Source organism: Halichondria panicea, chromosome 3 (genome assembly GCF_963675165.1).
Source record: "Halichondria panicea chromosome 3, odHalPani1.1, whole genome shotgun sequence".
NCBI classification, from domain to species: domain Eukaryota; kingdom Metazoa; phylum Porifera; class Demospongiae; order Suberitida; family Halichondriidae; genus Halichondria; species Halichondria panicea.
The window spans coordinates 7087516-7113817 of record NC_087379.1 but is presented as its reverse complement, the minus strand read 5'-3'; the positions used below and the strand labels follow the sequence as shown (position 1 = coordinate 7113817).

The 26302-nt window shown below is 40.9% G+C and overlaps 2 protein-coding genes and 1 long non-coding RNA gene across 13 annotated transcripts in view; 1 reads left to right on the top strand and 2 right to left on the bottom strand.

Annotated features, from left to right (window-relative positions):
* The window catches only part of LOC135333966 (uncharacterized), a 71756-nt gene that overhangs the window by 29587 nt on the left and 15867 nt on the right, over positions 1 to 26302 (bottom strand). The window contains exons 5-9 of the mRNA XM_064528997.1: positions 15440 to 15538; positions 13805 to 13903; positions 12537 to 12635; positions 10111 to 10209; positions 8457 to 8555 (exon numbers count right to left, since the gene is read on the bottom strand). Coding sequence (XP_064385067.1) covers positions 8457 to 8555; positions 10111 to 10209; positions 12537 to 12635; positions 13805 to 13903; positions 15440 to 15538 — 495 coding nt within the window. The remainder of the gene's footprint in view (positions 1 to 8456; positions 8556 to 10110; positions 10210 to 12536; positions 12636 to 13804; positions 13904 to 15439; positions 15539 to 26302) is intronic.
* LOC135334000 (uncharacterized) overlaps positions 17507 to 26302 on the bottom strand; it is a 28527-nt gene continuing 19731 nt past the window's right edge. For 2 of the 11 annotated variants that reach the window (XM_064529041.1, XM_064529038.1), the window contains 3 exons: positions 19563 to 19655; positions 19174 to 19231; positions 17507 to 17915 (listed from right to left, as the gene is read on the bottom strand). In XM_064529041.1, the coding sequence (XP_064385111.1) occupies positions 17617 to 17915; positions 19174 to 19186 (312 nt within the window). In that variant the 5' untranslated portion in view covers positions 19187 to 19231; positions 19563 to 19655 and the 3' untranslated portion in view covers positions 17507 to 17616. The other 9 variants (XM_064529040.1, XM_064529036.1, XM_064529039.1 and 6 more) reach the window with 9 other exon arrangements.
* LOC135334005 (uncharacterized) lies at positions 21636 to 24565 on the top strand. Its single transcript, XR_010394164.1, has 3 exons — positions 21636 to 23568; positions 24171 to 24237; positions 24308 to 24565. It is a non-coding gene; the product is annotated as an uncharacterized LOC135334005 (long non-coding RNA).

Here is a 26302-nt window from a genome sequence, read left to right as displayed (position 1 = left end):
CATTCCGCAAAAATTTTTCCGGGAGAGGACCCTCAGACCCCCCTTAATTAAACGTTTCCCTCTCCCAGCTAAAAATCCTGTATGAAACCCTGATGCCATTATTCCACAAAATGTTTTTAGGGGAAGTTTAATCCCCTACCCTAAACCCTGGTACAATATATTCTCACCTAGTCTCCGAGTTTGTCCTCGGCCAACCGTCCAAGCTGACGAGATAAAGTCTTCATCTTAGAGAGACTGGCTCCAATGTTGCACTCCTTGACAATCTTCATGGCCAGTTGACGAGTGGACCTAACATCTGTCCGTATGGAGTCAGTGTGGCCTGTCAGCTCACTCAGAGAAGATGACCTGAGGTGGGACATATTGTAAATACAGTGCTACCATTAAAATAGTAGACATCTCACTGAAGTGCAGTCGTAATTTTCTCCATTAGTGACAGTACAGTCTCCAAAGTAGAGCCAAGCTGTGAGGTGGTCATCTCACCAACTGTTGTCCTCAGTACTTCAGTGGCTTCCTACAGAAGATAATTAAGCAAAAAGAAATGAGATTGCAAACATACAGTACTGTAACATGGACATGCATACAATGTAGGTCAGCCAAGCAACCTTTAGCAGTGTATATACACGGTTAATTGTGCTAACTTAAGTGCGTAACAAATAAACGCACATTAATGTCCACCACAGTCCTGGCTACAGTCGGAACCTTCCGTGCAACACCAGCCTCAACCTGAGGAAGCAGGTACAATTAGACTGTGAGAATCACTGTGTTTCAGTGCATGTATACAGCAAAATGTATATGATTGTAAATACTTGCTAGTTGAATCAACTTGAAAACTCAGTATCTATTTACAGCTAAACTGTATACAAGCAGTACATGCAGGATACCTGTATACTGTCCGAGCCAGTGACCACACCTCTCACACCTCCTGTACAATATGGAGACAATCAGTATATCAGTTTGGTAAGGTTCTCATACACTAGTCCTCAACAGTGCAGTCTAGGAGGGAGGTGTACAAGCACGCATGATGGTATATACACACAATCATAGGGATTGTGGCAAATGCCTTCTCTGTTGCGATTTCAATCTTGAGCCAAATTTTGAATAGCTACTTAGTAGAGGGCTTAGGCGGAGGGGGCTTGTCACCTGACATGTGGTAACATGTGTACATGTACTTACGTTGGGTCAATTGCTGACAGATTTGATGAGCTGTGTCTCCTTTCCCCAATCTCAGTGCGATATCCAGTAGAGCTCTGTAAGTTGCTTGAAAAGGATTACGTTCTTTCCAGATTTGCAAACACTTCATCATGGCTGCTCGAGTACCTTCACTATGGTACAACCTCTTCACATCGGCTTGATCAGCAATACCTAGCCCCATTGAACTCGAATAAAGGTCCACATCATCAAAACATGAGGCCATTTCGGGAGTTTCAGAGTCCTCTATTTCACTGTTGAGTTGCTCGTCAGTCAGATTGTATCGCTCTACTAGTTCTTGAAGAGTGACTCGTTTAGCGGATGGTCCTATAATTATACACTGATTAGTGGAGTGAACAATTACCATAACATCAAAGCAGCTTCCACATTGTAGTGGCAATGTTGGAGACATCATTATAATGGATATGTGAATTATCTGCAGTACATAGAACACTTATGCCTCCAGATATAAATAATTATTCTTTGGCTATAAGTTTTGGGAGGAAAAAAAAACAGCAAATTTCGACAAAACACTGTACGTGAATATTGGCAGGGGGAAATTAGGGAGGCTTTTGCCACCCTCCTCTTTGGATTTGGTTTTCCCCCTCTTGGAATTTAAAATTCAAACATGGTATCCTACTGTAACTGCCATGTTATGGAAGCTGAAAGAAACGGAGGGAGGGGGGTTGCAGTTGAGCAGCAGAGTATCATTGATCTAAAATCAAAACATAATACCGTATAGAGGGTATACATGTTCGTGGTTGTCATGGATTAAGCATGTACACAGAATTTAATATCGTATGCATGCATGCAGCAAAAAGGCTGCTATTCCATGAAAATTAAAACCTTAATTTCTAAAGGCATTTCCGCGAAAATGTATGCCCTCGAAATATACCCGCTATACGGTAGCTAGATACTCGATACACAGACTCCGACAATCTACACTCACCACTGACTCCACTGAGTGTGTGGATGTCCCTGAGTAGACAGTCTACAGCTCTCAACAGATTAGCTCCATTCTCCACCAGGTCAACAAGAGCAGCTGTCTCCTCTGACTGGTCTGTACCATTGAGAATGAGAGCTAACACTTGATATCATAAACACACAGTCTCACCTTGACAGTTTCTCAGTTTGACCTTAGCCACAATACAAAGCTGGTGAGATAAAGTCTCCATCTTAGAGATACTGGCTCTCATGTTCTCACTGATGCTCTGTACTGTGCACTCCTCGACAACACTCCTGGTCACTACAAGGACAGACGCTATCTCTGTCCGTATGGAGTCAGTGTGGCCTGCAGGCTCACTCAGAGAAGATGACCTTTAGAAGAAGAAAAAGCGATAATCAGACTTCCACTAGATATGCAATTGAGTGGTACCTCAGAGCAGCAGTCATTCTCTCCATCAGAGACACTACACTCTTCACAGTAGAGCCAAGTTGTGTGTCACTCACTGCCAGGGCAGACCTTCTCAACTCATCAGTGGCCTCCTAAACAAATTGGAATGAGACTTAACTACAATGTACATTGTAAACAAACACTGTGTGTGCATTAATTAACTTATACATGACTGTGCAAGTGAATCAACAAAGAGGACAAATCTATCTAGGAGCAAAATTTAGTTTGCCAAAGGTAGTTTAGTAGTATCCACAGCAACTTTTGGGGTGCGCATGCGTAAGCGAGGTATACGGTAGTGTATTTGTGTGTGTGTGTGTGTGTGTGTGTGTAGACTGCTACAGCTGCACAAGGATCAATGAAGTGTAAGTAAGAGTTTCTATAGGCTTCTAGTCATGTTTTCTTGATTTTAGTTTGTGGATTTGCAAAATAATACTTCGTTCTCGAGTTATGCCTAGTTTTGCTAACTTGGAAGGCCATTGCAGCCTTTTCAGAAGAGTCCGTAGCCAAACTTGTTTACCAAGTATTGCTACTCTACTTAGCAGTTATGTCTGCACTTGAACGCTAGCTATTGGTAGCTGCAAGATTGAGAAGAGAGCTTGCAAGGCTCTGCTGACTTGCAGCCATTAATTTTAGACTTGAACTTTTGGCATCGATCGTTTTTAACAACAATCATCGTCTATCATTACCCACTCTTTGAGTTTCCCTGTGATTGCACGCAAAAATGTTCATCATGATAATTATATAATCAATCTGTGTATAAAAGCTAGCTATATTAGTAGCTTTATGTTATGTATCTTTGGTACCTCTACTGAGGTATCAGCACCCACGGTGCTTTCATATTAATTACCTGCGGTGCTTTCATTTATACATGTGCTAGTTGATTTAACAAAGAGGGAAACTCTATCAAAAGAGTAAAATTTAGTTTGCCAAAGGTACCCACTACACCATTTCAAGAGGCTACACTGTACAAACGTGAATACCTGTAGTTTAGTAGTATCCACAGCAACTTTGGGGGTGGGTGCTGTCAATGATACGTAAAATTCGACCTGTGGCAGGAGTCCAGACAAGGAGATGGTACAGGTGGTTCTCTTGGGAGCATTCTCCTCAGGAAAGAGCCTGCAGATTATCCTGGGAGGGTAGTTGTGGAGATCCTCAGGTCTGAACTTCTCTACCTCAGGCTGATCCACTTCACTACGCGAGATCTGAAATTAGATTAATGTGATTTTAAGAGTGTGACCAATTTCACATTACCAATTTCTTGTCTGGTTCCACAGACCATCCCTGCACTGGGTGAATGTTGAGAGTGGCACACATATCAACAAACGTCAGTGATCCTTGAGTTGTCCTGTCAGCCGCTTCTCTCGACACATTGGGATAGTCTCGTGGGATCAACACTGTATCAAGCGTCTCCAGAAACTGTAGGTATATAAAATGAGCACACTTCAATTGAGCTATCTTACCTTAGCGTATAAGCTCCCAGAGAGACTGGCTACAATGATGGCTAGCCTGTCCCCAGTTGTGTGTGGAGGAGACCGGTAGACTCTGACAGTGTAGAGGTTACCGTCAGTATTGCCTGTACATGTAATATAATCGTTCAATTGGAAGTCATTCATTTTTCAAATATTAACCTCTATTTTTCCGTCCAATTTTGAAGAAGTTCTTCAGTCGTGTGCCCAGCGTAAGTCTCCCAGTGTTCCCTCCAGGAGAGAACTCTGACCTCCCCTCTGGTATTTCTTGGTACTCATAGACACTATGAGAATCAGATCTCTTGGGAGACGAGTTAGCTTGGAGAAAGAGGAGGTCATCAGCTTCTTGTTGGGTGGACACTCGTACATGATGCTCCATGCTCAGGGTCACCTCTCCGTTTAGACCTTCACCAGAGATCAAGTAGGACGGACTGGCAGATTGAATGCCCTCAGGTATCACAAAGACATCATTGGAGGCAAGGCCGGGTTGGACTTTAATGCCCACAGAGGTCCCTGCTGGGACAGCATTAGCTGGAACAGTCACTTGAACTCCATTGTCAAAGTCAGCATGGCCACCACTGGAGGTGAACTCCTTCTCTTGAGGCTCGTCAAAAAAAGTGACATCAGGGTGTGCGGAGGTTTGGTGCAGGGGATCTACACAGGAGGTAAAACACACAGAACCATGTGCTGGATACAGCACAAGCACACACTTACATCCAGGTGGTGTGGAGAGGGTTTCCCCTGCTGCCTTGTTCTGGTAGACTGGCTTCTTCCTAAAGTTGACTCACATTCATAAAAGCTAGTGACTAAACTGTGCAATAGTCACTCACGTTTCTGTGTCAGTAACGACATTCCAGTTCTTGGGTAGGACTGGAACAGACTGCGGATGTGACTGTGTGTGTGTGTGTGTGTGTGTGTGTGTGTGTGTGTGTGTGTGTGTGGGGGGGGGGCACATGTAATGGTATTCATGCTTGTTTAGGAGGGTGTAATATTGGAACTGTAGTTTGCACTCCATTGCAGTTAATCGACAGTATTTAAAAGTATGAGCTTATGATCTTAAATTGTCAAAATAGCAAAATACTCGTAAAAAAGAATCTTTATTCGATGTACATATAATAATGTATGCACTATTTAATTATTCGGCACAATAAACTAAAACACCATCATGATCATGCAGTGTGTGCATTATTGAGGTATGGACTCACATGTGATTCAGAAGCTTCTTCAAGCAGCTTTATTACTGAAGGGTTAGAGCGATGTGATCTCTTGGCCATCATCAGAGCAGTCCGTCCATCCTGTGATGATGATCATATAAAGGGATGAGACGTACATTGTAAGAGGTAAATGGTCTAATGCGTATGACATGTACTTTGCTGACAGAGCAATACTGGCAACGATAATTGCATATTAATCTACTGTACGTCCAGTAATAAATATGCAAGCCATGCACCCAATTAGATACCAATACCACTACGAAGATATACGTCATTCTAGGTACTGATGAGTACAGCTACCCATTACCGCAACGCTCCTTGGAGGGTGAGCCGGACCATGACTGAGGGCCGTTAATATAGTTAGGAAGCCCCTCTAATTAATTAGAGGGGTGCAACCTCGCTAATTAGATAGTGATGAAGCGTTTCTAATAATTATGTTGCTCCCCTAAGTGCACGTGTCATAACTAGTTTATAACCCTAGCAACACAAAATACACCTATGCTATATGTCCAGGTAGATCGAGCTAATGGCTTCCAAGTTCATTGTCTGCAGCAACTGGTAGCACAGTAGGGAACCACACAAAATGTCCCTTCCTTCACACTGGAGTTGACAGCTTGGACCTGACGCTCATTGAGGGGGGCCTCTTGTTTGACACAACTTGATAGCTACCACCTAGATCTAATACCTAGCTAGCTAGTTAGCTAGGTTAGCTTTGTAACACGGAGCTATTTTTGTGATTACGGCAGCTTTTACGGAAAAATCATTGAAATTTATTGGATCTGAACAAATTGAAACCACGCCCATATGCAATCTTCCCCAGGCCTAGTTGCATGGCGATCTAGCGTTATTTTAGAGACACCTCGGCCTGAGAACGAGGCTAGTATATACTGTACAATGTATCACTATAATTATAGTCTATGATTTTAATCGGTAATAGAGTACAACATGCAAGAAAATGTATGTAGCCCAGTTTATCAACTTAAACACAAAATTAATAAGCAAGATAAATGCATCTTATAGGCAAAACATAATAAGGTTAATTTTAATTCAAAATGCCGGCAACGTCCATAATTGTACGTACATGCATGGTCACGAACATGCTGCCTATAGTACGGTGGCCCTGAGGTACACGCATAGTAGGCTCGAGGCTACGGCAATTCTCTACGTCAATTCAACTCCCTAGAAATAATTATATCAGGTGTGTTTTAAATAGAAAATCCTACTCTGTCTGTCTGTGTCATGGCTAAAGCAGAGGCTACAGACCTCAACGGTATATAGAGTCATTAGCTAGCCTATAGGTAACTATTCCGTTAGCACTAATCCACCCCCTTAGTTCTTCACAAACTTGTTTGGAGATGATTGGACACTCATTTCTAATTTTGCAATATTGAAAACCTCTTCTTATAAAAGTACATTAATTAGTGAATTGCCATAGCCTCAGTTCAATGGAGCTGACCGCAGTTGAATTGACGTAGAGAATTGCCGTAGCCTCGAGCCTACTATGTGTGTACCTCAGGACCACCGTACTATAGACACATCAGTTTAGTATCAGGTACTCACCTTATTAGCCAGGTCCACCATGGCTCCTGAGGAGAGCAGCTCCCTAACACAGTCAGTGTTCCCTTCCCTGGCTGCCGCTATGAGTGGAGTGTTCCCATCCTACAAGAGTGAGAGCATGCAGTTACAACACATCTGTGTGATAGACCATACATGTAAATAAAGTAAAGGAACAAAGAACCGCCAACAAGTGTTCAGGTCAGTCTGCACAAGGTCAACGAATAATGTCTGCATTAGCTAATTAATGCGTTAATTCAAATGCAGACATTATTCATTGACCTTGTGCAGATTCACATTAGTTTTAAGTGCGCGCGGTTAATTGTGGTGGTAGGCGGAGGCGGGTGACTCTTCTCGGCCACCGTAGGAACACTAACTGTCGGTAGATCTGTAGCTAGCTAACTCTTGCTCGTCCAGCTACTATATAAAACTACAGAGGAGGTTGGACACGATCACTTGCACCACTTTTTACTGAGCTGGCACAGCTTATTGACAATGTAAACTTCTAGCTTGCAATATACACCATGCATCCCGAGTGCACATGTCATAACTAGTTTATAACCCTAGCAACACAAAATACACCTATGCTATATGTCCAGGTAGATCGAGCTAATGGCTTCCAAGTTCATTGTCTGCAGCAACTGGTAGCACAGTAGGGAACCACACAAAATGTCCCTTCCTTCACACTGGAGTTGACAGCTTGGACCTAACGCTCATTGAAGGGGGCCTCTTGTTCGACACAACTTGATAGCTACCACCTAGATCTAATACCTACAGTAGCTAGCTAGTTAGCTAGGTTAGCTTTGTAACACAGAGCTATTTTTGTGATTACGGTAGCTTTTACGGAAAAATCATTGAAATTTGTTGGATCTAAACAAATTAAAACCACGTCCATATGCAATCTTCCCCAGGCCTAGTTGCATGGCGATCTAGCGTTATTTTAGAGACACCTCGGCCTGAGAACGAGGCTAGTATATACTGTATAATGTATCACTATAATTATAGTCTATGATTTTAATCGGTAATAGAGTACAACATGCAAGAAAATGTATGTAGCCCAGTTTATCAACTTAAACACAAAATTAATAAGGAAGATAAGTACATCTTATAGGCAAAACATAATAAGGTTAATTTTAATTCAAAATTCCGGCAACGTCCATAATTGTACGTACATGCATGGTCACAAACATGCTGCCTATAGTACAGTGGCCCTGAGGTACACACATAGTAGGCTCAAGGCTACGGCAATTCTCTACGTCAATTCAACTCCCTAGAAATAATTATATCAGGTGTGTTTTAAATAGAAATTCATACTCTGTCTGTCTGTCATGGCTAAAGCAGAGGCTACAGACCTCAACGGTATATAGAGTCATTAGCCAGCCTATAGGTACATGTAACTATTCCGTTAGCACTAATCCACCCCCTTAGTTCTTCACAAACTTGCTTGGAGATGCTTGGAGACTCATATCTGATTTTGTAATATTAGACATCTTCTTATAAAAGTAGTGAATTGCTCAGTTCAATGGAGCTGACCTCAGTTGAATTGACGTAGAGAATTGCCGTAACCTCGAGCCTACTATGTGTGTACCTCAGGGCCGGCCACCGTACTATAGACACATCAGTTTAGTATCAGATACTCACCTTGTCAGCCAGGTCCACCACGGCTCCTGAGGAGAGCAGCTCCCTAATACAGTCAGTGTGCCCTTCACTGGCTGCCTTCATGAGTGGAGTCTTACCATCCTGCAAGAGTGGAGACAGTGACAACACAATATGAATGTACATTGAACAATACAGACATTCACTGCTCTACATTTCCAACCACATCCTAGAGTGAGAACACAAGCACAACAGTCATACGTATTAAGCCAGCTAGTACAGTACATGTAAATAAACCGGCTAGTACGTCAGTTTAAAGCACTAAAATCCACAGGGAAATGTAATTGTCAGCACATGTAAGTTCATAATACATTGTACAGTACATCTACAACTGCATGTATATACTTAGCCTCGTTCCCAGGCCGAGTTGTCTCTAAAATAATGCTAGGTTGCCAACTAGGCCTGGGATAGATCGTATATCTGGTATATTGTACAATTAATGCCCATAATGAAAATACAGCTAGAGAAATGACAAAGAAATATGATATTGGCCCGAGGGCTGAGTGCAATATACACCATGCATCCCGAGTGCACGTGTCATAACTAGTTTATAACCCTAACAACACAAAATACACCTATGCTATATGTCCAGGTAGATCGAGCTAATGGCTTCCAAGTTCATTGTTTGCAGCAACTGGTAGCACAGTAGGGAACCACACAAAATGTCCCTTCCTTCACACTGGAGTTGACAGCTTGGACCTGACGCTCATTGAGGGGGGCCTCTTGTTTGACACAACTTGATAGCTACCACCTAGATCTAATACCTAGCTAGCTAGCTAGCTAGGTTAGCTTTGTAACACGGAGCTATTTTTGTGATTACGGCAGCTTTTACGGAAAAATCATTGAAATTTGTTGGATCTGAACAAATTGAAACCACGCCCATATGCAATCTTCCCCAGGCCTAGTTGCATGGTGATCTAGCGTTATTTTAGAGACACCTCGGCCTGGGAACGAGGCTAGTATATACTGTATAATGTATCACTATAATTATAGTCTATGATTTTAATCGGTAATAGAGTACAACATGCAAGAAAATGTATGTAGCCCAGTTTATCAACTTAAACACAAAATTAATAAGCAAGATAAGTACATCTTATAGGCAAAACATAATAAGGTTAATTTTAATTCAAAATGCCGGCAACGTCCATAATTGTACGTACATGCATGGTCACGAACATGCTGCCTATAGTACGGAGGCCCTGAGGTACACACATAGTAGGCTCGAGGCTATGGCAATCCTCTACATCAATTCAACTCCCTAGAAATAATTATGTCAGGTGTGTTTTAAATAGAAAATCATACTCTGTCTGTCTGTGTCATGGCTAAAGCAGAGGCTACAGACCTCAACGGTATATAGAGTCATTAGCTAGCCTATAGGTAACTATTCCGTTAGCACTAATCCACCCCCTTAGTTCTTCACAAACTTGTTTAGAGATGATTGGACACTCATTTCTGATTTTGCAATATTGAAAACCTCTTCTTATAAAAGTACATTAATTAGTGAATTGCCATAGCCTCAGTTCAATGGAGCTGACCTCAGTTGAATTGATGTAGAGAATTACCGTAGCCTCGAGCCTACTATGTGTGTACCTCAGGACCACCGTACTATAGACACATCAGTTTAGTATCAGGTACTCACTTTGCTAGCCAGGTCTACCACGGCTCCTGAGGAGAGCAGCTCTCTAATACAGTCAGTGTTATCGTTCAGGGCTGCGATAGAGAGTGGAGTCCACCCATCCTGCAAGAGTGGAGACAGTGATAACACAATATGAATGTACATTGAACAATACAGACATTCACTGCTCTACATTTCCAACCACATCCTAGAGTGAGAACACAAGCACAACAGTCATACATATTAAGCCAGCTAGTACAGTACATGTAAATAAACCGGCTAGTACGTCAGTTTAAAGCACTACAATCCACAGGGAAATATAATTGTCAGCACACGTAAGTTCATAATACATTGTACAGTACATCTACAACTGCATGTATATACTTAGCCTCGTTCCCAGGCAGAGTTGTCTCTAAAATAATGCTAGGTCACCAACTAGGCCTGGGATACATGGTATCTGGTATATTGTAAAATTATGTCCATAATGAAAATACAGCTAGAGAAATGACAAAAAATATGATATTGGCCTGAGGGCTGAGTGCAATATACACCATGCATCCCGAGTGCACGTGTTATAACTAGTTTATAACCCTAGCAACACAAAATACACCTATGCTAGCCTCGTTCCCAGGCCTTACTTTTTCTTGCTGTTGTCACTGTTCATCCATAAACATAAGAAAGACATAGTGAGGCAGCAAAGAAAGAAATGGGCGTACAGTTAAGAAAACGTAAGGCCTGGTTTGGGAAATCGCGTGATCCACAAGGATTTTTATGAACGTGGGCGATATGTAGCCCACAATCGTGACGTAAGGTATTCTCCCACGCATTCCGAGTAAGACTGTACTGTACTGCACTGAGACAACCACCAAGCTGTGCTGCAAGTCAGATCAGAGAACCAGCGTGGCCAGCTCTGGTGGCAGTAGCTACCTGCTATATGATAATGATGACTAAGCTATTCTACTATAGCATGTAGAAAGACACAAGAAAAGGTAATAGTGATAGAATTTAAACACACAATCTAGACTAGTAGATCATCTAGCTAAGCCTAAGGTATAGCTAGCTATAGTGCTTGCAAACTTCCAGTTCCAAGTCCATGTCCAGCTTGCAGCAGGCAAAGTTTTACTAGTCGTAGACCTCTGCGTGGGCAGTCCAACATCTCTAGCTCAGTATGCCCACGCTCATTTTCACCCTTCTACCACCCTTCTACCCTCACGCGACTTCCCGATACAGGCTCTCCTTTTTCCTAACTTTACGTCTATTTCTTTCTTTATTCCTCCAATTAATACCGTATTTTATCTCATTGAACGAATAATACAGTATTTTATCTTATTGAACGATTGTGATAAAGAACAGAAAAAGGAGAGCCTGTGTAGAGGCTACACCTATGCTATATGTCCAGATAGATCGAGCTAATGGCTTCCAAGTTCATTGTCTGCAGCAACTGGTAGCACAGTAGGGAACCACACAAAATGTCCCTTCCTTCACACTGGAGTTGACAGCTTGGACCTGACGCTCATTGAGGGGGGCCTCTTGTTTGACACAACTTGATAGCTACCACCTAGATCTAATACCTAGCTAGCTAGCTAGCTAGGTTAGCTTTGTAACATGGAGCTATTTTTGTGATTACGGCAGCTTTTACGGAAAAATCATCAAAATTTGTTGGATCTGAACAAATTGAAACCACGCCCATATGCAATCTTCCCTAGGCCTAGTTGCATGGCGATCTAGCGTTATTTTAGAGACACCTCGGCCTGGGAACGAAGCTAGTATATACTGTACAATGTATCACTATAATTATAGTCTATGATTTTAATCGGTAATAGAGTACAACATGCAAGAAAATGTATGTAGCCCAGTTTATCAACTTAAACACAAAATTAATAAGCAAGATAAGTACATCTTATAGGCAAAACATAATAAGGTTAATTTTAATTCAAAATGCCGGCAACGTCCATAATTGTACGTACATGCATGGTCACGAACATGCTGCCTATAGTACGGAGGCCCTGAGGTACACACATAGTAGGCTCGAGGCTATGACAATTCTCTACGTCAATTCAACTCCCTAGAAATAATTATATCAGGTGTGTTTTAAATAGAAAATCATACTCTGTCTGTCTGTGTCATGGCTAAAGCAGAGGCTACAGACCTCAACGGTATATAGAGTCATTAGCTAGCCTATAGGTAACTATTCCGTTAGCACTAATCCACCCCCTTAGTTCTTCACAAACTTGCTTGGAGATGCTTGGAGACTCATATCTGATTTTGTAATAATTTTATTAGACATCTTCTTATAAAAGTACATTAATTAGTGAATTGCCATAGCCTCAGTTCAATGGAGCTGACCTCAGTTGAATTGATGTAGAGAATTGCCGTAGCCTCGAGCCTACTATGTGTGTACCTCAGGGCCACCGTACTATAGACACATCAGTTTAGTATCAGATACTCACCTTGTCAGCCAGGTCCACCACGGCTCCTGAGGAGAGCAGCTCCCTAATACAGTCAGTGTGACCTCCACTGGCTGCCCTCATGAGTGGAGTCTTCCCATGCTACAAGAGTGAGAGCATAATTATATAATAACTTTTGACAAAACGTCTGTGTGATAGATCATAAATAAAGTAAAGGAACACAGAATAAATTTTCAGGTCAGTCTGCACAAGGTTGTCTGCATTCTAATTAACGCAACGTATTTAATTTTGCTGAAATGGCCATCGATGCACAGTGCAGGTAGGTTGGATTTGGTCCTAGAGCTACTCTTGAAGAGTGTCTAGAATCACTATAGGATAGTATAGTAGGACCAACCCACCTCATCAATGGTCACTTCAACTAAAGTAATTAATACGTTGCCTTAGTTAGAATGCAGACATTACTTGTTTACCTTTGACCTTGCACAGATTGACATTAGTTTTAAGTGCACGCGGTTAATCGTGGTGGTAGGTGGAGGTGGGTGACTCTTCTCGGCCACACTAACTGTCGGTAGATCTGTAGCTAGCTAACTCTTGCTCGTCCAGCTACTATAAAACTACAGAGGAGGTTGGACACGATCACGTGCACCACTTTTTGCTGAGTGGGCACAGCTTATTGACAATGATTTCTATGTAAACTTCTAGCTGGTGTTGCACGGTCATTGGAGACTGAAGGCAAAATTTACACAACTCTGGCTACTTTGAGCTTTCATTAACCAACCCGATCCCCAGCGATCCCCTCCATTCTGACGAGTTATCAGTGCATACAGTGTTTACTAGATTCTTGCCAGCCAGTACAGTGCAAGCTGCATACAGCACCGCTGAACTACACTCTACCCTATAGTCTAGCTAATCCTGGTCCAACCAGACAACATACACAGCTAGTCAGGTGTTATAAGCTCAGCAAAACAAGAGTAGCCATAACTTTCTTTATAGTTGTTCAGTATCTATGGTAACGTGAGCAGAGACGTCACATAAATGATGACACGTGGCCAACCTCCTCTGATAAAACTATGTTTAGATCTAACAGGAGCTATTATTGAACCTGCCATAATTAGATGGGGTTAGGGGGCGTATTATTGAGATAGAAAATACCTCTGCAATACATTTCCTGCTCTGGCTAGTGGGGGGCGTAAATTCAAAGGGGGTGTATATTTTCGGGTGAGTACGGTACATGTAAATAATTCCTAATGATGTGATGGTCACGAACATGCTGTCTATATAGACACATCAGTTTAGTATCAGATACTCACCTTGTCAGCCAGGTCCACCACGGCTCCTGAGGAGAGCAGCTCCCTAATACAGTCAGTGTGACCTTCACTGGCTGCCTTCATGAGTGGAGTGTTCCCATACTGCAAGAGTAGAGACAGTGACAACACAATATGAATGTACATTGAACAATACAGACATTCACTGCTCTACATTTCCAACCACATCCTAGAGTGAGAACACAAGCACAACAGTCATACATATTAAGCCAGCTAGTACAGTACATGTAAATAAACCGGCTAGTACGTCAGTTTAAAGCACTATACAATCCACAAGGAAATATAATTGTCAGCACACGTAAGTTCATAATACATTGTACAGTACATCTACAACTGCATGTATATACTTAGCCTCGTTCCCAGGCAGAGTTGTCTCTAAAATAATGCTAGGTCACCAACTAGGCCTGGGATAGATTGTATCTGGTATATTGTAAAATTATGTCCATAATGAAAATACAGCTAGAGAAATGACAAAGAATATGATATTGGCCTGAGGGCTGAGTGCAATATACACCATGCATCCCGAGTGAACGTGTCATAACTAGTTTATAACCCTAGCAACACAAAATACACCTATGCTATATGTCCAGATAGATCGAGCTAATGGCTTCCAAGTTCATTGTCTGCAGCAACTGGTAGCACAGTAGGGAACCACACAAAATGTCCCTTCCTTCACACTGGAGTTGACAGCTTGGACCTGACGCTCATTGAGGGGGGCCTCTTGTTTGACACAACTTGATAGCTACCACCTAGATCTAATACCTATAGCTAGCTAGTTAGCTAGGTTAGCTTTGTAACATGGAGCTATTTTTGTGATTACGGCAGCTTTTACGGAAAAATCATCAAAATTTGTTGGATCTGAACAAATTGAAACCACGCCCATATGCAATCTTCCCTAGGCCTAGTTGCATGGCGATCTAGCGTTATTTTAGAGACACCTCGGCCTGAGAACGAGGCTAGTATATACTGTACAATGTATCACTATAATTATAGTCTATGATTTTAATCGGTAATAGAGTACAACATGCAAGAAAATGTATGTAGCCCAGTTTATCAACTTAAACACAAGCAAGATAAGTATATCTTATAGGCAAAACATAATAAGGTTAATTTTAATTCAAAATGCCGGCAACGTCCATAATTGTATGTACATGCATGGTCACGAACATGCTGCCTATAGTACGGTGGCCCTGAGGTACACACATAGTAGGCTCGAGGCTACGGCAATTCTCTACGTCAATTTAACTCCCTAGAAATAATTATATCAGGTGTGTTTTAAATAGAAAATCATACTCTGTCTGTCTGTGTCATGGCTAAAGCAGAGGCTACAGACCTCAACGGTATATAGAGTCATTAGCTAGCCTATAGGTAACTATTCCGTTAGCACTAATCCACCACCTTAGTTCTTCACAAACTTGTTTGGAGATAATTGGACACTCATTTCTAATTTTGCAATATTGAAAACCTCTTCTTATTAATTAGTGAATTGCCATAGCCTCAGTTCAATGGAGCTGACCTCAGTTGAATTGACGTAGAGAATTGCCGTAACCTCGAGCCTACTATGTGTGTACCTCAGGACCACCGTACTATAGACACATCAGTTTAGTATCAGGTACTCACTTTGTTAGCCAGGTCTACCATGGCTCCTGAGGAGAGCAGCTCCATAACACAGTCAGTGTTCCCTCTCCTGGCTGCCCAATAGAGTGGAGTGTCCCCATTCTACAAGAGTGAGAGCATGCAGTTACAACACATCGTGTGATAGACCATAAATAAAGTAAAGGAACAAAGAACCGCCAACAAGTGTTCAGGTCAGTCTGCACAAGGTCAACGACTACTTATATAACGCAACGTATTTAATTTTGCTGAAATGGCCATCGATGCACAGTGCAGGTAGGTTGGATTTGGTCCTAGAGCTACTCTTGAAGAGTGTCTAGAATCACTATAGGATAGTATAGTAGGACCAACCCACCTCATCAATGGTCACTTCAACTAAAGTAATTAATACGTTGCCTTAGTTAGAATGCAGACATTACTTGTTTACCTTTGACCTTGCACAGATTGACATTAGTTTTAAGTGCACGCGGTTAATCGTGGTGGTAGGTGGAGGTGGGTGACTCTTCTCGGCCACACTAACTGTCGGTAGATCTGTAGCTAGCTAACTCTTGCTCGTCCAGCTACTATAAAACTACAGAGGAGGTTGGACACGATCACGTGCACCACTTTTTGCTGAGTGGGCACAGCTTATTGACAATGATTTCTATGTAAACTTCTAGCTGGTGTTGCACGGTCATTGGAGACTGAAGGCAAAATTTACACAACTCTGGCTACTTTGAGCTTTCATTAACCAACCCGATCCCCAGCGATCCCCTCCATTCTGACGAGTTATCAGTGCATACAGTGTTTACTAGATTCTTGCCAGCCAGTACAGTGCAAGCTGCATACAGCACCGCTGAACTACACTCTACCCTATAGTCTAGCTAATCCTGGTCCAACCAGACAACATACACAGCTAGTCAGGTGTTATAAGCTCAGCAAAACAAGAGTAGCCATAATTTTCTTTATAGTTGTTCAGTATCTATGGTAACGTGAGCAGAGACGTCACATAAATGATGACACGTGGCCAACCTCCTCTGATAAAACTATGTTTAGATCTAACAGGAGCTATTATTGAACCTGCCATAATTAGATGGGGTTAGGGGGCGTATTATTGAGGTAGAAAATACCTCTGCAATACATTTCCTGCTCTGGCTAGGGGGGCGTAAATTCGAAGGGGGTGTATTTTCAGGTGAGTACGGTACATGTAAATAATTCTTAATGATGTGATGGTCACAAACATGCTGCCTATATAAACACATCAGTTTAGTATCAGACACTAACCTTGTCAGCCAGGTCCACCACGGCTCCTGAGGAGAGCAGTTTTTTAACACAGTCAGTGTGCCCTTTATAGGCTGCCCAACAGAGTGGAGTCTGCCCATCCTACAAGAGTTAGAGCATACAAGATAACACATCTGTGTGATAGACCATAAAGGAAAGGGATTAGCATAATAAAGAGTGGTTGCATCTGACATCATCCATCCACGCACAAAAGTACATAACACTAACTCTAACCTTTCAGCAAGCTAGCTCGTAGTTGAGCGACAGCAGATTAAAATCTACACACGACCAAAAATAATAGTCGCACCAAATTCAATTTTCCATGTCTACAGTTATTCTGGTGACAGAGCACATGCATCAACTATCTATCACCACAGTATGGTTCTGAAGTGGTTTGCTCCCTCATTACTATAAATTATGTAGCCTGAAATACAGCTGTATGGTGACCGATGACCTTACCTCTCATTTGAGGTAGACAGACAATATTTGGGGACAAGACTAAAGCATGGAATCAAGGGATATCGTACATTCGTATATTATTATTAATTAGCATGACAGTAGCAAAAACAGACTTTCACAGCTTCAACTCTACATACCCACAAACCAGCTTACCTTCACACTGTTGACATCCTCTCCTCTCTTGATGGCATATTTTAAAGCACTCAAATCACCAACACTGGCAGCATTGTGTACGTCCATTTTCTTGGATAGTAGCCACGCCCCTTTGTTTGGACCCCTCCTTACTGACATTCATGTTTGATTAATATGCAATAATAATTACACTTTCACAGCTTCAGCTCAAACATGCAACAATTAAGTGAGTACATGTATAAATTCAAGGTCAATCTCAAGTACAAAAAGAATGATGGTACGCACAATCGTAATAATCATAAATTATGTATATGTACGTACGTGTAGACAAACTACGTGTACTTGCTATCTAATTGTGTGACCAAGTCAGTGTGTAGTGGGTTGAGTCTGAGAGTGGAGACAAACTCGTGGTACTTGTGGGGGTGGTGTTTGACCACACCCAGCAGGGCAGTGTACAGTCTGGTGGCCTTCTCTCTCTTGGTCTCATTCACATACTCGTTGGTTTTCTCAAGAATGGACACAGTGATGAGCCCAGCTGACAGGAGGTGGAGGGCCAAGGCCTTCGGGTCCTCAGAGAGTGACTGGACTATCTTCTCACTGCAGCTCACCAGCACACTGTAGCCAGCGTTACCTGCAGGAGAGAGGAAATGGTTAGAGCATGATACGCCCACACACTGGAGACCTAAGTACGTGTAATGTGAACAAATAGACTCAGTACATGTACAATACACTGTATATGGCTGGTAGTACACAATAGGAGGAAGTGGAAAGGCATGTTGTAAAAGGAGGAATGCGGAATGGAACGGAATATGGAACAACAGATATGAAGAGCAAGCATTAGCTATTTTCTATACACTAAAAATTAAATACCTAAGGATTCAAGTTATATGGCAGCTAAAAGAGTCCCAAACCATTGATTAAACAGAGGGAGGGTTGAACAACTGTCAATGGCAGTAACTTATCCAATTTTGATGAGTTTTTAAAGAGACTTTCAATACAGGGAATTCAAGTTTTGCATGGCAGCTAAAAGAGTCCCCGAACCATTAATTAACGGATGGGGGGGGGGGGGGTTGCAGTTTAATGGCCGTGACCAAGAGTAGATAAGTGCTCTTGCTATAAATAAGCATCGTTGTCAATGATTTTCTAAAAGCTCAATGGTTTGGGGACTTGAATTCCCTGTATTTAATTGTTATAGGATACTGTATAGTAATGCTTGCTCTTTATATCTGTTGTTAAGGGTTAGGGTAAACTTCTCTGCATGTGGTTAGGGCATGACTGAGCTGAAGCTATGACTGGTGGCTAGGCCATGTCTTTACCCCCAAGTACTTAATTAGGGGAGAAATAGAAACGCCTGATTATTATTTAATTAGCGGGTTGCATTCCTCTAATTAATTAGAGGGGCTGCCTAACCAGTCATCAAACATGGTCCGGCTCACCCTCCAAGGAGCAATTAAACGGAGGGAGGGTTTCAATGGACGTAACTAGTATCATTGATCTAATTTCCCAATTTTTATGATTTTCTAAAAGCTTTGAAACAGACCTTGGAACAGGTTTAGAGAATTTCCCATGAAATAACACACTGTCCTAATCAATAGAGCTAATTTGTATGTACTCACATTCAGTCGAGGGTCTTCCAGTTTCAGCTGTGAAGACACTAGCTCATGCAGGGTCAAAGGAGCCACTGGTGAGTCTGTGGGGAATGACAATCACTGAATGTTGTAGTGTACACACAATCAAACCAATACAGTGCATGAACACACCAGACAAACAATGGCAATGATGTCATACGTACGTACACCTCAAACCTCATGCACTACAGAACGCTGTCATACACACAGCCTGCACTACACAACATGAATTGTACAGGCAGGAGAGTTTCAGATGTTCACCTTTGTGGTCCATTGGGCATTAGCAGCAGAGTGAACTTCATCTGTGCAACATACTCACCTACACAGGAAACACAGTACCAACATCAATATGAATACCAGTGGAACCTCTGATAAAGGACCCTCTGAATAAAGGACACTCAATTAAACATCTCTCTGTGTAGCTACAAAGGACATTGCTTCAGTCTACAAGATCACTTTCCTAGGTACCACTGTAAAGGACCACCTCAGACTCAATACAGAGAACAAACGTCACAAATAAATGCTGCACACATTTTCGGAGGTTTCACTTTATATAATACAACTGCTGATACAGACTATCCAGGCACTAGATTTAAACACTTGTTAGCTGTGTAGTAACCAAGGTATGAAGGTTCAGAGTACATAGTCACCGTGTTTCTCGTAGATGATGGTAGGGCTCCACTAGGTTGTGGTTGACACACTCCACCAATCCCATCCTCGCCTTGACCTCCTCCTCACACACTCTAATTAAGAGAAGGAATATTCAAATGACAACCGACTTATACGCCTGCATGTACAGTGAGCAAATGGTAGAAATGAAATGTGACTCTCCAACAGAAGTAAATCTGCTATTAGCTACTACAAAACTAGCTCACGTTAACAACCACTTGTAATTAAAGTGGCCAGATTGTAAATGTGTACATTTTAAAGGGCTAGTATTGAGACAGTACTCGTCACCTCAGTGACAATGGCATGGAGGTGAACTTGGCATACACCTCACGCACTGTACAACACTGTAACATTGAAACAGTAGCACATAGTCATGTGACACAACTCATGTGTATGATAAATGCATTATCAGTCCTTGAGGTCATTGTTATGAGGGGGCTTGTAAGCTAAGCTCTCGTACAATGTAGGCAGATAGAGGATCACATACTTCTGACTCACAAATGCATCCCTAGTATAAATTAGGAGCATTCAAATTCTACTCACAAGCATGGATCCACCACAAAACAGATTATGTTACGCTACACATGTACTATGTAAGTTTACCATTCTCTTGGCAATGTTTGAAACACTTTACTAGAAATGTCATATTTCCTTCTTAGGAGTAGTTTCACAAGAGCTCTGTAAGTTGCACCAACATGCAGTAGTCTCGAATACCCGCCTCAACCTAAAAGCTTGAGTCTGGTCATAGATGTAGGAGAGTAGCCTCTACACAGGCTCTCCTTTTTCTGTTCTTTATCACAATCGTTCAATAAGATAAAATACTGTATTATTCATTCAATGAGATAAAATACGGTATTAATTGGAGGAATAAAGAAAGAAATAGACGTAAAGTTAGGAAAAAGGAGAGCCTGTATCGGGAAGTCACGTGAGGGTAGAAGGGTGGTAGAAGGGTGAAAATGAGCGTGGGCATACTGAGCTAGAGATGTTGGACTGCCCACGCAGAGGTCTACCACAAACGTAATTAAAAGTGGGCGTACAGTTATTGTACGCCCACTTACGTGGTTAATTTAAGTGTCATCAATTTGTGGTTAGCACTTGTGATGTCATCAAAACAGTAGAAAATAGTAGAATATGTAGTTTTTCAGTGATATCTCAACAATGGAATAAGCATAGAGGATGTTCTTGGTATCAAAATGTAGCCCATTTATTTGTAAACTTACCAGAGAACTTTTAAAGCTAAGCTATAAAATTTTCAGAAGATATTACTCTAACCAAAAGTGTACCTAAAAACCGGTAAATCATGAATTATAGACACTGTGAGCATATGTAAGACCCATAAAGGGATGGTCAGGATACCTAAACCATTAAACTATTGCGTGATAAAAGTCTAAGACCTTAGCTGTTTAAAGTTAGTGTTTTATTACTCTAACCGATTACCCACTATAACAATTTGCTGTTGTTCTATTAATCATCACAAACCCACCATCTTATGTTAATCATCACAAACCCACCATCTTATGTTTCTATGGAACATTTTTGGATATGTTATAGTTCAGTCATTCATCTACACACAGGTATCAACACCATTTCTTAGAAATGCTCCAATCAAAAGATATTTACATTTAAGTTCAACTACTCACACATTTGTGGTAATCTACTCTCTAGACTAAATGAACTGTAGTAAAACTTTGCCTGCAGCAAGCTGGACATGGACTTGGAACTGGAAGTTTGCAAGCACTATAGCTAGCTATACCTTAAGCTTAGCTAGATGATCTACTAGTCTAGATTGTGTGCTTAGATTCTATCACTATTACCTTTTCTTGTGTCTTTCTACATGCTATAGTAGAATAGCTTAGTCATCATTATCATAGCAGGTAGCTACTGCCACCAGAGCTGGCCACGCTGGTTCTCTGATCTGACTTGCAGCACAGCTTGGTGCCGGTGGTTGTCTCAGTGCAGTACAGTACAGTCTTACTCGGAATGCGTGGGAGAATACCTTACGTCACGATTGTGGGCTACATATCTCCCACGTTCATAAAAATCCTTGTGGATCACGCGATTTCCCAAACCAGGCCTTACTTTTTCTTAACTGTACGCCCATTTCTTTCTTTGCTGCCTCACTATGTCTTTCTTATGTTTATGGATGAACAGTGACAACAGCAAGAAAAAGTAAGGCCTGGGAACGAGGCTAGTAGGAGAGAGGGATTGGAAACGGAAGTGGGCCTCGGAAAACATCCGCGCCTCGCTTTCTTGTCTTCTTTTCTTGCCTCAAATGAGGAAAACTCATTGCATAAGCGGTGAAAGAATAGGGAAAGAGACACAATCAACAGTGCATTGGTACATGGTAATAGTAAGGAGAATGTGCAGAGCTAGTGGTATTGGATACTTTTTTCACAGTAGATATAAAATCATCAGAGGATGCTTAGTTCCCTGAAATTGTGAATGTATTTGTGACTGTCAGAGGCTTCTCTTTTGCTGCCAACTTAATTAAATGAAAAAAAAAACCATCAAGAAGTCCACTAGTTTGAGGCAATAACCATGATCATTCATACGACAAGATACATAATACACCATGTAACTTTCTTAATTATTGTTTTCACTTTTGATGAATCAATTGTACGAAGTTTCTATATAATAATACTAGGCTGGTGAGCGTACATTTCAATTTCCAATTCATTAAGTATAATTACATACACTTGGAGACAGCAAAACACTCCACAGCACTGCCAGTTGCTTTCTAAGTGTAAAACGAGTGGGATCAAACCAAACAACATTAACAAAAACATACACGATAAAAATGATTATTACAGCTATAATTATGATTAGTTTAGCACTCTAATCAGACAGTCTTAGATGGAGAGAAGCTGGTGAGGTATACAAGGGTGTATATATAGCCGGAACAGCCGATAACATTTACGAGGGCGGTGACGTATAGGGTGTAGAGAGGAGGGGTATTCTTCTGTCTTCTTTTCTTCAGCGTACTCAGTAAGTTTTGGCTTGCGAGGTATTGCTATATAAAATATAGATGAAACAGCATTTGTAGTAGTTAAATATCTCGGGCCTACAGGCCCTTCACCACAATCTAACTACCGGGCCAATAACAATTATGAGGTAAAAATAGGTGACTACACATTCATGCACACAAAAGCTATACATCCACCTAATCCAAAACTAATGCTCTTGTGGTGATCACCAATCATAAGGGAATGTATGCCTAAAATTAAAATTTCTGTAACGCTTAGCATATTCCCAAAAAAGGGATCTTTAGTGGTGCTCTTTAATTCAACTTTTTTCTAGCACTAAATTCTACCAGCTGATGTATGACTAATTTTCTTTGGCTTGGGGTGATACCACATGATTTACCAACAAGCATATTGAAGTATACTACCTAAACATTAATCATTTCAGAGAAAAAGGGATAAATGTGTACAATACAAGATTAAACTTACCTAAATTCAATGAAGAAGATAGTTGCAACGGTAAATAGAGCTTGAATAATGGTTATTCACTATCTATATAAAGCACAGTTGCACTGGATACTGGAAAACTTGACAGAATAGATCTACTAGTGACAACTCATAAAATCCTAGCCTCTACACAGGCTCTCCTTTTTCTGTTCTTTATCACATCTTTCAATAAGATAAAATACTGTCTTATCGTTCAATGAGATAAAATACGGTATTAATTGGAGGAATAAAGAAAGAAATAGACGTAGAGTAGGGTTGTTTCCACAAAAAAAATCTGATTTCTGAAAAATGGTGTTTTGAGTGATTGTGCATACAAAGCAACTAAAATAAAGCAGGCAGCCAAAATTTCGCGTTGAAATACCTTTTCTTTCTTGCACAATAGCACCCGTTAACTCTCACCACAACTATGCGCTTGCATGCAATATTTCCACTCTAAAGAAAGCACACTTCAAAGTTAAATTTCAAAACTTTTTTTGAAGCATAGATAAAGGAATTTTGTGCTGCAATTCTACACTTCAAGGTAAGTAGTTTAGAGCAGAATTGAACAAATTGTATTTAGTTGTCAAAGCCTGGTGTATTTTTTACAACTACAACCAAAAATTGAAAATGTTGTTTTGATGCTGTAAAAATAAAAGTGTCAGTGCATTTGCTTTCCTCACCATATTTTTGTGAAGTAGATTGGTGCATGTATCTATGATAATAATTAAAAGGAGAATTGTCCCATGTAACCACCAAACTACATCCGATGTATTTTTAGTTTTGTTTATTTTCAATATTTTCTAGATTCTACTCCGTAAGGCCACTCCAAGTGACACTCTGGTTTCTGGTCCTGAAGTTTTTCTAATTGCATGCGGGCGGGCGGCTTTTCTCATTATGTCATTATCAATTTCACCTTATGAATCTCATTATTTTGCAAATGAATATCATTATCACACTATTTTGTAACCACATGGACCATTCTGCGCGCATGCGTAGTAGAAATAATGAGATAGAAATCCAATAATGAGATAGAATAAAATCTGATGCGGGGGGTGGACCAGAAACCAGAGTATCACTTGGAGTGGCCTAACAAAGTAACAAACATTACGAAATGTCAGTGATCATCATATGCATTATACACAGGCTGTTGAGTCAACAGAAGCCCTCCCCTCAATGTCTGAAATGAAAATTTCAGCCACCCAAGGCCAAGGTGACGATTTGTACTATACTACTGTATTATATGCAAGTTAGATTCACAAATTTTGTGTTCCTCACTGCAGTGGCCTTGTATGAACTACAACAACAGGTGAAAAATTTGGTGGAACTTGTCCAAAAACTAAGAACTGAGTTTAGAGAGGTAAAAACGCAGTTGGAAGAGTCACAAGTAGACGTTGATGGAATTTGTGACATTTTAAAGGACATAACAGGAGTGAACACTTAATACAACAATTGCATGTGTATACTACACACATTTCTATGTAGTCTCTTCTGACTTAAAATTGCGTTTTTGTTCACAATAATTATTCTGATTTTTTGTCTCCAGTAAAAAGTCACAATAGTCAGGTCAAAATAGACACTTTCTGTTCTCATCGTAATGCATTGTTGGAAAGTTGATAGTCTTAAGCTTATAACTGTTCCATTATACTATAAATTGACAATGATTATAATTATAGCTTTCTTCAGCGTCTACTTTTTCCAACATGAGCAGTCTTTTTTGGACAAGTTCCACCAAATTGTTCACTTGTTATTGTTAACAAGGCCACGCACGCACTGCAGTGAAGAACAACAAAGTTTCTATAATATTATATTAAATTATCACCTTGGGTGGCTGAAATTTTCATTTCAGACATTAAAGGCTTCTGTTGACTCAACAGCCTGTGTATAATACATATTATGATGATCACTGACATTTTGTAATGTTTGTTACGTTGTTACGGAGTAGAAATACATCGGATGTAGTTTGGTGGTTACATGGGACGATTCTACTTTTAATTATTATCATAGATACATGCACCAACCTACTTCATAAAAATATGGTGAGGAAAGCAAATGCACTGACACTTCTATTTTTACAGTATCAAAACAACATTTTCAATTTTTGGTTGTAGTTGTAAAAAATACACCAGGCTTTGACAACTAAATACAATTTGTTCAATTCTGCTCTAAACTACTTACCTTGAAGTGTAGAATTGCAGCACAAAATTCCTTTATCTATGCTTCAACAAAAGTTTTGAAATTTAACTTTGAAGTGTGCTTTCTTTAGAGTGGAAATATTGCATGCAAGCGCATAGTTGTGGTGAGAGTTAACGGGTGCTATTGTGCAAGAAAGAAAAGGTATTTCAACGCGAAATTGTGGCTGCCTGCTTTATTTTAGTTGCTTTGTATGCACAATCACTCAAAACACCATTTGTAGAGATCAGATTTTTGTGTGGAAACCCTACGTAGAGTTAGGAAAAAGGAGAGCCTGTATCGGGAAGTCGCGTGAGGGTAGAAGGGTAGAAGGGTGAAAATGAGCGTGGGCATGCTGAGCTAGAGATGTTGGACTGCCCACACAGATATCTATGACTAATAAAACTTTGCCTGCAGCAAGCTGGACATGGACTTGGAACTGGAAGTTTGCAAGCACTATAGCTAGCTATATACCTTAGATGATCTACTAGTCTAGATTGTGTGTTCAGATTCTATCAGACTATTACCTTTTCTTGTGTCTTTCTACATGCTAGTATAGATCAAGATAGCTTAAGTTAGTCATCATTATCATATATAGCAGGTAGCTACTGCCACCAGAGCTGGCCACGCTGGTTCTCTGATCTGACTTGCAGCACATCTTGGTGGTTGTCTCAGTACATGTACAGTCTTATTAACTCTGAATGCGTGGGAGAATACCTTACGTCACGATTGTGGGCTACATATCTCCCACGTTCATAAAAATCCTTGTGGATCACGCGATTTCCCAAACCAGGCCTTACTTTTTCTTAACTGTATGCCCATTTCTTTCTTTGCTGCCTCACTATGTCTTTCTAGTGATTTATGGATGAACAGTGACAACAGCAAGAAAAAGTAAGGCCTGGGAACGAGGCTAATAAAATCCTAGATTTGCAATAATCTCAGTTACCCGCGAAGTTCCTGGGGAATAGATTTAGCCCTCATTAAGCGAGGCGCGGATGTTTATGGAGGTCATATGTGAAGTACATTGAAATCTACTTCCGTTTCCAATCCCTCTCTCCTACATCTATGGTTTGACCAGACTCAAGCTTTTAGGTTGAGGCGGGTAT